The sequence below is a fragment of the Aythya marila genome (assembly GCF_965140915.1).
Source record: "Aythya marila genome assembly, chromosome: 5".
NCBI lineage: Eukaryota > Metazoa > Chordata > Aves > Anseriformes > Anatidae > Aythya > Aythya marila.
In genome coordinates, this window is record NC_139046.1 from 58276240 (window position 1) to 58291942 (window position 15703).

Sequence of the window (15703 nt, forward strand, 5' to 3'; positions counted from 1 at the left end):
GACGTTATCGATATCCTTTTATTTTAAAGGAATGTTTTTTCCATTTTCAACTACAAAACAGATTCCATACATTCTGCCATAAATAAAAACAAACAATAAGGCAGGACACTACATGAACAAACTGAGAACAACTGTCTTCCAGAAAATGTGAATTAAAAATGCTTCACAATTATAAGCCATCCAGTTTTTAAAATAAAACTGTTGAAAACCCACAAGATTTCAAGTGGTAGATGTGAACACCCTTGAAGAACAAAATGCAGTTTAGACATTTCGCACTTTTGGTTTTGAAAACCTAGTTTTGTTCAGAGCACATTCTAAGATTGTTCTGTCTGTTTTCAGATCAAGAGCCAAATAGGAGAAGAGGCACCACAGTAACAAAACCATTTTCAAGATTTTTTTTTCTTTGCAGCTGTCCCTTTTAAATGCTTGACTTTTAAGAGACTGAAAAACTCAATGCAAGTCTTTGTCTATCACAGTAGAACTCCAACCTTGTTTCACCGGATTCTCTTTTGTTGTCGTGCTCTGTAAATGTCGTGTACAGGGGGAACTACCGATCCTTTCTCCTCATCGTCGTCAGAATCTTCATTTGGTCTCTTGACACCCTTGTTGAGCATAGCATTATTTTCCACAGGTCCGTTGCCTTCCACAGTTATTTCAGGTAGGCCTCCAGTAATTATTCGCACAGCTTCATCAACGGCTTTTGAAAGAGAAAAAGATGACTTGAATTTGGGAAAAGAAATGCCCTGATTTCAGCAAAGTTGAGTACAATTTCAGGTATGTTTTTGGAGTAAAGAAACAAAGGAGTAAGTGTTAATATGCATGCAAACAGGGACACCAAGGTAGACGCGTTTTGGAGATTTCCAGAACAAGAGACATATTCCAGACATGAGACATGTCTACACTGTTCTCTTACAGCTGCTAAGCATTGACTCCCAACTGTCTAAAACTCTCAGCTATGGCAAACACTCATTAGAAAGTAAATGCTGCTGCTTCAGCTTGAGACCTCCCTTTACATAAGTTTGTGAGGTCAGCTGCAAGCCTAATAAAAGAGGAAAGCCTCCTTGAGCGACTGTGTACCTAGTTCGTGATTCATCAGCAAGTATACATAGCAAGTCAGTTTCTGCTTATAAACAGAAGAGGCTTCAAAAATAACCTGTATAATTTAAATAAGTGTTTTATTTTCCCTCTAAAGGAAATCCTAGCTTTCTGTCTGATCAGTTGCTTCTTCAACTATCAGAAGAACTCAAAGTAGCATATGAATTGTCTCCCATAATTTACATGAAGCCTGGGGTATGGATCTGTTTTCTTTTCGTATTTTAGAATGCTATTTCTGTTGTAGGAGCTAAGAAAACATTGTTCTTGACTTGTTTTCAATCACTGCAACAATGTGCAGTCAGAGTTAGACCTACCAACGAACAAATTTAGATAGCCAAAGACTAGGAAGTCTATAATTAGGTTTGCTAAATACCTAGCAAGGTATTAAGCCTTGTAAAATATAACCATGCTGCAAATCTGTAATTTAATTATAGTTATTATGCTGCTAGAAATAACGCACTGCTTCTTTTAAAGGATATTCCTTTTAAAGGCTATTCTGAAAAATCTTCATTTCTTTTAATGTTCACCACCACAACGATACTTTTTTAAGCAGCAGGTGGTGATTTTCAGCTTTTTTACTCTTTGCTGATCTCCACTCACAGTTAAATGTAGAAACATTTCTAGGTCGATTCCAACCTACAAACAGCCAATTCACCAGGGTACTTTTAAATAATAATTATACATCAGCATCTATAAATGAGGTCTGGGTTTTAGACAGTAATATCCATATGTAAAACAAAGTCATGCAGCACTACTACAGACTCCAGAGTGAACAAACAACTTACTGTCTGGCAGTTTGCATCTTCTAAATATCTCCATGAGCTCATCCACTTGAACAAAGGGACCCTGATTTGTTAAAAAAAAAAAAAAAAAAAAGTTTTGTAGATTATTTTGAATAGAGTGCAACATACCCTGGTTCTGTCAAAATAGCATCTTGTGTAATTTTTTTTTTTTTTAAGTTTTCAGAATTTTTTAAAACAAACCTGAAAACAAACAGGAGGTGGCAGGAGCTTCATTAAAACTACAGCTGCTGGTGGAACAGGAAATACACCACCTGGTACAGGATGTAAACCTGGGGCTGTGGGAAGAAAAACTATATGAATACAGTGCAAGACAGCTATACTTGTATTGCTTTAACACCATTATTATTTGGTGCAAATAATTACTACCTTGTCACTTTTGCCTCTACTAATTACATACTGTTTAGTCCCTGATCTAATCTATGAGCAGCATGTGTAACAGGTTATTACCAGACCCCAAACTACTTGTACATACTGCCTTTAGCAATCCAATTAAACAACAGCCTAAAATGTAAGTACAAATTTAGGTGACTGAAGACTATAGGAAGTCTCTATGATTAGGTTTGCTAAACATCCCAGTTAGTATCTTGCTGTTAGGTGAGCTATAGCCACTTTGGACCGAACATATTTGACTTACGTGCTAAGTGTCTTGGCTGGAATGGAATCATTTGTTGAGTGTCTGGTTTTGGATATTCGGGCTTTCTGTCTACTTCATCTTTGAGAACAGGCACAATGGACGGTGCAACCACAGGGTCTGGAATTATAGCTGCCAGCTTGGCACGAGAGACATCCTGCAAAAGCCAATTAGACAGCACTGAACTTGGCAGTATCACTTGTTTAAATTACAGAACAAAACATCTCTCTAGACAAGTCACTTATTCTCACTTTGTCGTAATTATAATTACAGATGTCCTCTTAGAAGACCATCTGGGCAAAACTTGCATATTGTCATTGTACATTTCAGTCCTACAGTGGGGCTGTTCAGCTGGGAATAGAAACACCTAATTTTGTTACAAAATGGGACTGTATTTATCATTTTTGGATGGCTCCCTTTTTTTAGGTTAAAAAGATTTAGGTGAACAGGTGCAGACCACTAAGCTTCACAACTATCATTTCTCCCTCATTTCATTCCCTAGATTGCTTTAGCTGGAAAAGAAAGCAAGCATATGGCAGTTAGCAGGCATGCAAGGCATCAGTTCAAATTCTTATATTTTGGCATATGACAAGCAACAGAAACAAGCCCAAGGGCTGAATAATCTTAAGTACACCACCTAGCATGCATTTGTCAAGACATATGCTCTTGCAAATACACCTGTAACTCCAAAATGTCTTTGTCATGATTACTTTAAAAGAAAAATATTCAATGGCTCAGTGTGACTCATTTCCACCTATCAGGTTATTTTAAGATTGTGAAGATCAACAATTCAGCTGTTTTGTTGACTTCAATGACTTTTTTTTTTCTTTACACATATTACTTTTTTGTATAAGAAATAAATGGAAGCTGAGGCACTATTTCTGAGTTAGGAACTGAAGGTTTACTTCCCATTCACATAAGTGGGCAACAACAGTTCCTCCAGCAGAGCTGCTTTCTGCTTCTCTGGCAGCCTATTTTACATCGTGGTACAAAGAAACACAACATCTAATTGCTTACCAAAGCTTTATGGACTTGCACAGGACTAAAATACTAGTTAAAATACACGTTGTCAGAAATGAAACGGGAGACCACCAGCTACAGGCTTCTGGCCTAGAATTTAAATTCCAAACAGCAGCATTGAAGCACTTAGACCATAATAAACAACTGAAAAAACCAGGCAGCCACTGATCTCTACAGGTAAGTCTCCTCAGTCATTTGTAGGAATCACTGGGACAGTTTGTTATTTCCTTTTGATACGGCTCTCAGTGAAGTGAAAGGGGTTCTGCCAATTGGAGTGGAAGGGCAGTCAGCAGCATTTCTTTCATCCTGATTCTCCTACCTTCAAAAATAATTTTGATTTTTGAAGGAGTTCATGTTTAAGTCCAAAGCAGAGACCTGTAGCTGAGTGGTGATGTCATTAACACGTCAACTTTTCAATGGAAAAATGAGAGGTAAATACAAATGCATGAGGTTGCATCTGTTTGTCATACTTCTTGCCCCTTTCTGCACTTGGCCTACAATGCCTGGCACCGCTGCCCAACAATACTGTCCCAGGGGAACCCAATTAGCTCAGTTTCTGTCGAAGTCTTAGACTGAAAATCAAATTTATCCCTGGTATAACCTGGGTGGAGTTACCACATTCTGGCCCTATGCTTTCATTTGCTGTCTTTTCCCAGCAGGTTTCCATTTAACATGCCTCAAGATCAAAACAAGTTAAAAAGTAAAAGCACAGTTTTGCTTTCATTGTAGCACAGTGCCAAGAAGTAGTCTGAGCAAACCTGCTAGAGAGGACACAAGACAAGAGGGAAGCACACCAGGCCTGTTTTACCTACTTTTCTGTCAAGCAAAAAAAAAAAAAAAAAGTAAGAGAAGTGCTAAACAAGGAACTGCTGAATTTTGCTATGACTGAAAAGCATAATAATGAATGTAAGCGTTGTTATCCACTTACCTTATAACCAAGAGCCTTAAGTTCACTTGCAGAGCAAGGGTACAAGTCCATGAACTTATACCTGTCTACGAGCAGGGCTGTTTCTTTACCCTCATATTCTTCCTTGAATGCTGTAAACCTTCGTTTTTCAACTTTCAGTATACTAGCTAGATCACCAATGTTACTTTCAAAAGCTAAAAACCGAGCCCAGATTTCCCTGTAAAAGAAAAAATAAACAGACAGTTGCTGAAGGAGGAAGCGGTACTGAAAATTCCCCATTATAAAAACTCACAAGATGAGGTAAATCTGGGAACACGTTACCATTTTAGTATTTCTTTTCAATGCACCTGTAGCATGCATTACTTTCCCAGTGTTTTATATATTTTTGTAAAAACTTTCAATCTAGTGGATTATAAAGGACTTTAAACACTACCCATTCAGCTTATCTCTGCAGTTGACCTTTGTCACGAAAAGAAAAAGATTGCTGGAGTAAATGATTTCAGCATTTGAGGTAAGTTTGATCATTAATGTAAGATGCACAAGCTACTCAGACTACTACTACACTACTACTACTACCACCACCCAGAACTTCACTCATCCCGCATGTGAGGGAATTTTCAATATAGAATACGAGTTAATTCATCTTCATGGACGAGCATATTCTAGGAGGCAAGAGCAATATCCCAAGACACGATAGGCACTACTTTAGAATTTTATGTAGCCAAAAATGTATATAGTCCCTGCTTGTTGCTTTGTGCAAAATCTCACGCGTAACATGAATAATATCTGGCCATATTTCTGGACTTGAATAAACTTTCATTTGGAGTTCACCTTTGAAGAAGATCCAGCTTTTAAATCATCTATTTTGTCTTCTTTTTGCTTTCAAAATATGCATAAAATATTTCTTACAAAAGGTGAGAATTAAAGGGTCAAATGACCATGGACAGCAGTGCAGTGTTTCAATTCTTAATTTTGATGCTTGCATCTACCAGAGTAATAATGGTAAATGCTTGGAATGCAAAGGGGTTGTTAGCCATCTATTAGAGAAATAAATTCAAATAGTAGTAATGAAAATGTGCCAGTGAGTGGCAAATCCAAGACTTTTCTAATTCTTTCACTATTTTACTTTTGGTTCGTTGGGCATTATTTAGCATCTTCCTCAATAAATTCCTGACTCACTTTCTGTAACGTAATGCTCTGTCAATGAGAGATGTCCTCAGCTCCCTCTCCCCATTTATCTAAAGCAGGCACCGAGCGATATGTCTCATTAGCCATGCCACCTGCTGAAACTACTGAATCCTTACCCAGCAGGAGCATTTTGCACTCTGTCCTCAACAATCCTGTCTCAATGAGATTTTCAAATCAATGAATGAATCTCACTGCAAGTGGGATAGGAACTTACACATATCTGTCACAGTTGCTGTTATTTTAGACAACATTAAGAGGGAAAGGAACATCTCTAGCTAACTTTGTCCTACTCATTTTTTTCTGTTTCTTTATTATCTTTGTAGTTGAAAGGGGTTATGTGTCTTTTTTAGTGTAGTGAAACTGCTTTTGCAGACATACCCAGATTTCTCAGGTGGGAGGCTCCCTGAAGTTAAAACACGTTCAAACAAAACTCTTGTATTATTGTCCTCTAAAAACAGAAAGAAAAAAAAAAGTCACACTGAGGAAAATATATTAGAGACAATTTAAAATAATTTCAACACATACACTGAATTAAATAAAAGGCTGACACTCTGATACCTTGATCTGATTTTCAGTAAGGAGAAAAAAACCTGAACACCTACATAAAACTAACACTGTCAATTTCTACTGTGAATTTGTTATTTGCAAATCTCATTTTGTTGTAGCAACAAACCTAATACAGGTTCTTTATAATGGCACGGCTATTATTTGGCATATCTCCAGGATCTCTGTTTTATTTTCAGTTTTCCTTAATTACCATAACGGCACATCTTAGTATTTTTTAATTGGGCTCTTCCATCAATGTAATTCTCTGTTGTATGTTTCTCAGAAGCCCTCCAAAAATTACTAGACCTGGTTCCCAATGAGCAGTTAGCCCTTGTATGTTGCCAACTGGAGGAAAGGAATGGTTGGTTGGTTGTTTTTTTAAAACTGCGAGGTTCTGTCCTGACTTACTAAGTATTTTACCATATCTTACATTTACTGAAGTTCAGCAATCCTTTTTTTTTTCCCCTCCAGTAAAGCCTGCCAGTTGCTAAAAGAGAGCAGTACACTCATGAGTTTTGAGAAAGTTTTTGTGACAGTGATCTGTGGAAAGGCATTTTGTATGTTCATGTAGACCTACAATAATTTCTTGCAACTTTAAATATACCTTGACTTGAAAACTAAATTTTATGCTTACAACCGACAGAAGAAAAAAGCTCTGCATCTATTCAGCCTTTCAGAGCCTGCAAAAAAGGTACTGCACTGTAGTCTGCCAGGAGAAACTCACGTGCCTGATACCTACAAAATACCCTCAAAGGTTCAGAAGTCGAGCTGCCCGCAGCCACCACTCACCCCAGCCACATGGAGGCTTTCTCACAAAATTCAGCTAAAAACCAGAAGGGCTTGTGTTACCCCCATTCGCTGTTATACTACAAATACTGAGGTAAGGTACTGAATGCTTGAAGAAACACCAGAAGAAATCTGAGTATCTCAGAGGTATCTGGCAGACACGAGTGGGCAGAGGAAGAGCCTGAGGACAAATGCTTCTTGCCTCTTTTAATGTCCCCCTTCCTAGCTCAACCCAGCTTGCCAGCTTCAAACCCCCCCCCCACATCTTTGTGCCCGGTTTCTCAGTGTATTTCCCATTATTCACAACAGATGCTTTAAAAACGCTGCACTGCAAATGAGTTACTATTTTGGAAAGTTCACTTTCCTATTAAGTAGCAACAAGACCTAATGTCAATACACTTCTGGAATTTCAATGCCGTCAGAACAGCAGTTTTTTTCAAATTAATTGCTGAGTTTTACAAAGAGGTTTCATTGCTCTTCACGGAGAATTAAAAGTAAAATACAAAGAACTCAGCCTGGACCCAAACTCACAGAAGGCAGATTAATGCTTCATTAGATGTCTCAACATTTAAAGCTTACCATTAAGGTGAGACAGGTAGTCGATATATGCCAGCACATATTCTGGAATGTCCCCGTATTTCTTCAGCCCCAGCTCAAAAATCTTAAAGGCCACAGACTTATCCTGCAAACATTTTTTTTTTTTTTTTTTTAAAAAAAAAAAAAGCTCATTAGCTTCAGTGAGATGCACACCCTCCCACAATTCTTGGGTACCAAACGGAGCAGGCAGAATTACCTTACTACAATAATACTCCATTAAAGCTGCTGTAACATAGACATGGTGGCGGGTCCGAGCATCTTCTCTTGCCTTCTTAAATATCATTCTTCCAGATTTTATGCCTTCTGCTCGCCTTGCAAATTTCATATATTGGATATAAACCTAAAATGCACGTTAACATTATATAGCATCAGTGCTAACAAAGAATACTAGGATATAAAGACTTTTTGGCTGTATCTGGAATAATCCATACTCAGAAAATACAGCTAAGAAGTCATAATAGAAACAAACAAGATTGTGTTATGCCTTTGTGTCACAATGCTATAAATACTGAGGTAAAGCTTTTTATATACTTGTTTTAAAAATGGAAAGTGCCTAAGATCAATCCCCTGAAATGTAAATAGTTAACAAACATATGTTTCAAGGCAGGGTAAGTGGATAAACCTAACTTCAGAAAATTAAGGACTTACAAAAATGACAATATTCCAATAAAGTCAAGAAATTATAAGATTAAAGAGTTGGCAAAAGGACCATTTAAGTATTTTACTGTATATTATGGGATCCAAACCAGAAATCATTTTATCCACGAGTATTTATACCTACTCAAAAATAATGAATGTATTATTTAATTCATTGGCCAATTTGTGATTTGCACTTCTTTGGAATTTAATATTCTTCCACTCAGAATTAGATCACAAATAGCAGCATTCCTCAAATGGGAGGGACTGGTATGTGTTTTCTCAGAAAACGTGTGTTAGGAAAGCATTGTGATTCTGAGCTTGATGAATAAACATGTCAGTAAATTGATACCTTTCCTCTGACAATGACCTGTTTAATTTTAGATCTCAGACCTTCTTCTTCCTTCTCATGCTTTGTCATGTCTATAAACCACGTCACTTTTTGAGGGCAGGTTACCTTCTCACACCATGTGTTCAGTACTGGCACAGTTGGCACTATGAATGATGCTGTTTACTACGTAAGTAGGTGTACAGCAATAAACTTTAATACTTATATAGTGCATTACAAACTTATTTGCAAACTACACATACACAGAAAGGTATTTATTACTTTAGGGAGGGCAATGGGCAAAAGCAATGTGCTTTTAAACAGTTAAGGAGAAGCAAAGTGAAATTTTAGTTGGGCCAACAACACATACACCAATTCTTATGAGATGCTTCATAAAATCTTTAACATCTGACATCTTCATAACTTGTTTTAAGAGATTCTCCAAAAGACACAGAGGAGAAATATGCACATGGCTTAGTGTCTGAATGGATTAAAGCCTCTAATTATCAACCCTGCTGAAATTTTAATCTAATTCTGTCATCTCAGTACTCCACCTGCTCAATCATCCTTGCGACCCAATAAACTCATGTAAGTACTTCCCCATTCTCTGAGTGCACTCAGGTGACTGTCTATGCAAATGTGGAAAAATTCAATACGAAAGCTCATCTTACCAGAGTGGGATCGATATCTTCAATAGCCAAGAGTCGATTATATATGCTGTGTACTTTCTCATACTTCATTCGACTCTAAAGTAAAGAAAAAGGAAATACAGAATGCTTGGTAATACCATTACAAACCACCTGTGAGAATGCAAAAATCAATCTAAAGAAAAAAATAAAATTTTTGTTTCTTTTTTTCCTCAGTTGGACACTACGTATGTCAATCATTTTAAACTGATGCATTTTTTTTTTGTCTTGTGCAGTTATTTCTTTATTTTCCACATGCTGTTTTTACCAGTGCTTACATACATGCTTTCCTAGAGTCTCTGTTGTCTTTTTTCTGATTTTGTAGTACTGCAGCAGAACTGACATTTTAGATGTTTGGGATTTGAAGACTGTTTCCTTCGTCTTCAACTAAAGATAACTTGCAGGGCAGCTAGGAAGACCACCTTCACTCTAAAACCTACACAGTTCAAGTAATCCATTCTGTTCTCTGCCAGCTGCAGCCCTCCAAGCTGCATGGTGCAACCTTTAAAAACTTTAATAGCCAGTATGTTTAGGGTACAAGAGGCTGCATTGAAAACCAAGGATTTTTCTTTTAAGCGCAAAGATTTGTTGGCTTTTGTCCTCAGGATCTTCCTGCAAAGACTTTCATGTTACAGTAAGTGGGCAAAATACATCCTACAGAGGATTCTATAGTCCTCACCTGATCAGTGGGAAATTGTCCTCATTTCTGATGGTTCATGTGCAAAAACAACCCTTGCTGGGGCATTACTCAAGTCTATGTGATACAGTGGTAGCTATGGAAACACAAACATTAAATCCCCCAAAATTGGACAGGAAAGGTGTTCTTTTCCGCCATTTTAAAAATGAAGCTGATGTTCCAGTAAATGTAAATTGATCGGTTTTTCAACTTCACAGTAGTTTGAAAAATAGTTCATATTTAAGTGGAAAGGCACTAGATTTTCAAAAGAATTATAACAAATACTGCAGGCTGTTTCTCCCCATTTTGTCAGCTCAGTGTCAGAAATACTGAGTGAGGTTACGGCTAGAAAAAAATCTGCAGATTAATTGTACAGAAAGTCCGTGTATTCAGTATGTTTCAAATAAATGACATTATTGAAGAAAGATGCCTTTGTGTTTTAATATCAGTACATCACTATTTTGGCTCACCTCTTCATAATCTGCGTATGCAAAATAAAGAAGCATATTCTTCTTTAGTAAAGTGCTGATCGCTCTTTCATAAATATTAGCAGCCTCATCACTGAAAAGTTTGGCATTGTTCATGTCCTGTTACAAAATGAATATGATATCTGTTCAACACTTGTGACAGTGAAGGCCCATCTATGGAATGTCTTCTCTGCATGAGAAATTCATGCAGAGCGCCCATACAATGCTCCAATAAAAAGATACTCATCTCCCCAGTACTTGAGAAATCACTACAGCAAAATAAATAAATAAATAAATAAATAAATAAACCACAACAAAATAAACCCAAACCTAAACCTGGCCAACAGGAAAATATATATTTTTTTTTTATAAATCTTATTATCCCAGATGCAAAATAAATAAATCAATCAATTTAGTAATAGAGCCCCAAATGTAAAATTCTGAACATGACACAAGATTCTTGAGACTTTTTGCTCCCCCCTTGGTTCTTAAATATTTGAGGACAAATTAACAACAGTAGACTGCATTACAGCAATTAAATGAGAAAGAAAGCTAACAGTAATCTCCTTACCCCTTTTTCAGCTAGCAGCTTACTAGATTGCTCAAGATACTGTGCAGCTTCATACCAGATATCTGGGTGATGTCCCAGAACCAAAAGGCATTGCTCATAGGCAAACATAACTAGGAGAAAAAAACGTAAGAAATATTCCTTGTATATTACTGCAGAAATAGTACTACCTTGCACAATGAAATACAGAAAACAGTGAATAAATAAAACACCGTTAACACTAATGGGCTTTGAACAGAACATTCACAATTGCAGCTCTTCTGTATCATCTGGAACTTCATGAATCCCAACCAGCAGCTAAACCCTGCCTCATCCACAGAGGAATAAACAGAAATCATCCAGGAACATCAGCCATAACGTTAGGCTGTGATCCAACATTTTGTGACCTCTACTGAGATCAGTGGCATACGACTACAGCGCTGTACCCAAATCCATGTACTGCTTTCAGATTGAATTGAGTAAAGACTAAACGTTGTTTAAAATTCACGCCCACACAGTTCAAGACAGACAAGAAAAAAAATCTTGACTGATTTCTGCTAAAGCACATTCCATGAACACTAAAACACATCTTTATTTACACTGGAGGCCATTCACTGAGCTAAGGCATACAATTCTACGCAGCCCAGAGCAGTATCTAATTACCTCTTTTTGTTATGAGAGTTTGATCTTCTGTGCGTAGCGGGTTGCTCTTTTCCCACTGGATGTATTTCTTCCACATGTCTACCTGCTGAGCCTCTTGTGGGGTATTTTGTGGGGGGACAGAAGGAGCGTTGCGGTCCAGGCCTTTCATAACTGTCTCATATTCCTGAAACAGAAACAACGTTTTGAACACTGGATTTAAACCTACAAGAAACTAAAAATCTTAGTTTATTTTTTTATGAAACTGATACAAATATTTCAGCGTACCAACCTTATTAATCTAACACACATTTTGTTTTACAATAAGAACCAAATTTAGAGCTAGTTTGTAGAATTAAATAGAACAAAGAAAGGTAAACAGAAGTTTGTACCTTTGCTACACGTCGTGCATTCATGTAATCTCTACTCCTGTCTTCAATCATCTTCTTAGCTAAATGAATATTGATTCCCTGGAAAAGGGTGAAAAAAAGGAATTGGGAGTATGCAATTTCAATGTGGAATTTCTGAATCTCAATTTATTCAGAAAATAGCTATAAAGGGGATGCTAAAGGGAGCGTGAAGGTCAAAGTTATTTTAAAATACTGATCTCAAAAAGTTCTGGATATTTCTTCACAAACATATCACAAAGGGGCAAGAACTTATTTGCGAGGGAACACATCCAATACAAAAAAAAATCAGGTGACCTACAACATCTCAGTATATTTTTAATCTTATCACTTACAGCTTTCAAGATGCAATGAGCTTTACATAAAACTGATGGGGGAGAAAGCAGAGGAAAGAATGGGTCTTTGAATTAGTTTTTTTTTTTTTTTAAATCATGGTCAATGCCCAGGCAGATTCACAGCTCCCTGCCTGGCTGCTGCCTGCTGTTCACTGGGTGAACACACGGACAGCACAGGAGCAATTCAGTTTTCATTGACAAGCGATAACAGTGTCAAAGCTCACAGCTTTGCCTTTCCCTCTCTTCCTGAAGCAAGGCATGGCCACACGCATACCTTTGTCAGCTCCAGGCACCCCACCCCAGAGAAGGCCACGGGGCAGGACCCACGTGCGCTCAGAGCCCTCCAGAGCAGGAGGGATCTGGCCCAAGGCAGAGCTCACAACTCGCCGCAGGGACGCAGGCCAGGCAGCGGGCTCCCAGCACTAACCTAACCTCAAGGGGCAGCTCTGATGGCAGGATAAGCAGCCACTCTTGTGCTCCCAAAAGTCAGGGTGGGTTTTGCTGAAGCTGTTTGCCAGGATTTTGAGCAACATGAGTAGTTTTGAGTCCTGTTCCAAGCTGGCATCTGAGCTGGGAACTGATCCCTTGGAGCAGGAGCTCAAGGAAGGCCCCATCTGGATCCTCACCAAGCTATCTGGGCCAGCTAGAATACGAACCCAGCAACACCCCACCTAGCCCCTTAGTTTAACTCATGGTGCTGGCAGCTGACAGGCAGATACTGCTACCCAGTACCTACCGACTGAGCTGAAGGGAAGCTGAAGAGTGTTTCACCCGCGAGTATTTCACTTGCAGCTAACACCCCGTGGCCTTTTGTACCAAGATCTACACACGATGTTTCCCCCTGAGAGCCCTGGTGCCCAGCACTGTCTTACTCTGCACCAGGATGGTCTGCAAGCTGAACACGAGCTGCAGAGACCCGTGTCCCAGCAGCCAGCAGCCCTCGTCTGAGATGCTGTTTTGCATGACAGACGCCAGGCAAGCAGGCTCAACTAGAAGATACAGAACAAATGCAGGCCAGGTTTCAGCTATCATCTTGACAGGCTCCCTATGTATTGATGAAACCAGTAGAAACAAGCAGTGAGAGCTTTCATTTACTGTGTGGGACGGGTTTACAGGGAAGTCTCTGGCAGCAGCACCGGATTTTCCTATGCAGAAGGCCGTGTCATTTGGTACCCTCCCTGGTGGTAAGCAAGCCAGCTGCAGCGCCGCTGAGGACTGAGCTGGTGACGAGCTCTGGCAGGACACACTGCTGGCTGCGGGTGCCAGGAGGTGCTCCTGCTGGCTAAGTGGTGTCTAATGGCTGAGGTCAGCAACCCTACAACTGGCACGGTCAGAAAGAAGGGAAGAGAAGCTGCCCCTTCTTCCCTGCACAGCGCACGGCTGACCCATGGCGTGTGCTGGGTGCACCGTGCGGGGTGAGGGAACGTGCCAGGCCACGGCGCCTGCTCAACGGTGCTGAGCACCAAGGCATTTACCCTCGGTTCTGCACTCTTGCCTGTGGTGAGTGACTGGGGTAGGTTAATAGGCTGCTACCAACAGTGTTTGTGAGTACGCTACAGAGGGGCAGCTACGGATCAGCTTGCAGGGTCAGTGAGCTGAGGTTGTGCTCACTGAAGACAGTTTGGCCACGGACTCACCTGAACTGATGCTGGAATGGCTTCAGGGGAAGGATGGTCGGAGCATTTTAAAAGGTCTCGAGAACATGTGCCTTAATACTATGGGGGAAATCCAAACCATCACAGCTGAAGGCCATTTTACCCTGTTCAACTGGAACGAGGGAAATGCCTCCTTGGGATAGCAAGCCCCCCTTGCCAACTGATCTGCCCCAGCTTTCATTAAATAGATTCTCTGCCATTGGTAACAGTGATTTCTAATTCACCAGCAATTCAGATGGGCCAGCTGGGGAATAGGACAGTTAAATGTATGCTACAAAGTCTTTAAAATAATTAAAAAAAAAAATCAATCAAGTACCTGTACAGTTTTGCTACAGGTGTTTTGGTACCACACGCAAAATGTTTTTACACTGCCAGTCATCTCTTTTATATGTAATTATTTAGTGGATGCAATTTGGGTACTACATTTGATTATAAGATTATTTTTTTAATGTCACAAACAGATTTAGTGTTTTTGATTACCTCTTCGTATTTGTTATAATCTCTCCAGAGCTGTTCTATGTTAATCATTGGATTCACGCAGCCACGCTGGTAAACCCTACGGACAGCTGTTATCCTCTGGTTTTCAGCATAAGATCCTACTGCTTCTCTAAACAGTGGGGAGAGAGATCAATGTCAGCTGTTACAGACCATCACCAGTACGAACATCAACATTACTTTAACTGAACTTAAAATAAATTCTTTTAAGGTACTTACACGCCCTTCAAAAAATTGATGTAATCCACCCAGATCTATGCAAGAAAAAATATTAAATATAATGAAATTAATGTTTAATTGTACTTGATACAAAGTTAGAAATTAAATGTGCTTTCATAGAAAAACATACCTGGTATGACATGATTTCCATGCCAATCTTATCCAGAGCAAAATCATATGCCTGAGCCATTTTTTCTCTGAGGAAAAGAACAAACCACAAAGACCATAGAGCAACTTTTTAGTATTGTAGAAAAATCTTTATTTAAGATCATTTTTTTGTGCAGCAAGTTCAGCAAACATTGAGGAATGAAAAGCATCAACCAATAGTTGAGAGTAAAAAATTTGCATTCGGATATTTTTAAATTCTGCATTTAGGTTTATTTTTAAGAGAAAATTGTTTACATTTATTGGTGGCAATATTGTATACTAATCGCTCCTAAGAACCCCCCTTTCTGAAGTATGTGGAAATCTATGCATATGAAGTGCACTCTGGGTTCAAAAGATAGAAACCAAATGCTCTCTAAATGTTCCTTGCTGACAACCTGTTGTTTCCTTTTTCTCTCAGAAATTCTTGACCCTTGTAATTCTCTAAGAACATCAAAAGGATGGGAAAATTTGGAGTAATTCCACTGTGTGGAAAACGGCCAAAATCTTTCATATAATCTTCCACCCCCTACCCCAGAGTGATTCTCTCAAAATTTTAAAAATGTTCACAGAATTTTTCCACTTGCTCAATTTTCAATGAAAATAGCTTTTACACTGTCTCACTTTTCTCCCAGTTTCCTTTCCTTAGAAGCTTGTCACTACCTCACTACTTTTTTTGTCCATGGTAAAGGGAAAAATAGAGGAAAGTTAAATGACATAAAGATAAGGGATGGGAGGAGGAAAATACTTTTAGATTTTTTTTTTTTTAATAATATTTAAAAATCAAAAATCTGCATTTTTTCAGTTATGCATCAGTGACTGTCTTGATGGTTGAAGTACACAGAAATTATAACGGGCTGGGAAAGAAACAGTTTATAGAGGCTGAAAGACTATTT

General features: G+C 38.7%; 1 protein-coding gene across 3 annotated transcripts in view; it reads right to left on the reverse strand.

Annotated features, from left to right (window-relative positions):
- Positions 1-37: 37 nt before the first annotated feature.
- Positions 38-15703, reverse strand: part of CSTF3 (cleavage stimulation factor subunit 3) — a 49031-nt gene continuing 33365 nt past the window's right edge. Inside the window, exons 4-19 of one of the 3 annotated variants that reach the window (XM_082761042.1) lie at positions 14794-14860; positions 14664-14698; positions 14430-14556; positions 11945-12022; positions 11577-11739; positions 10938-11047; positions 10370-10486; positions 9209-9283; positions 7770-7913; positions 7556-7658; positions 6023-6092; positions 4478-4673; positions 2533-2686; positions 2079-2173; positions 1881-1941; positions 38-697 (exon numbers count right to left, since the gene is read on the reverse strand). In XM_082761042.1, the coding sequence (XP_082617168.1) occupies positions 495-697; positions 1881-1941; positions 2079-2173; positions 2533-2686; positions 4478-4673; positions 6023-6092; positions 7556-7658; positions 7770-7913; positions 9209-9283; positions 10370-10486; positions 10938-11047; positions 11577-11739; positions 11945-12022; positions 14430-14556; positions 14664-14698; positions 14794-14860 (1798 nt within the window). In that variant the 3' untranslated portion in view covers positions 38-494. The remainder of the gene's footprint in view (positions 698-1880; positions 1942-2078; positions 2174-2532; positions 2687-4477; positions 4674-6022; positions 6093-7555; positions 7659-7769; positions 7914-9208; positions 9284-10369; positions 10487-10937; positions 11048-11576; positions 11740-11944; positions 12023-14429; positions 14557-14663; positions 14699-14793; positions 14861-15703) is intronic. The other 2 variants (XM_082761041.1, XM_082761040.1) reach the window with 2 other exon arrangements.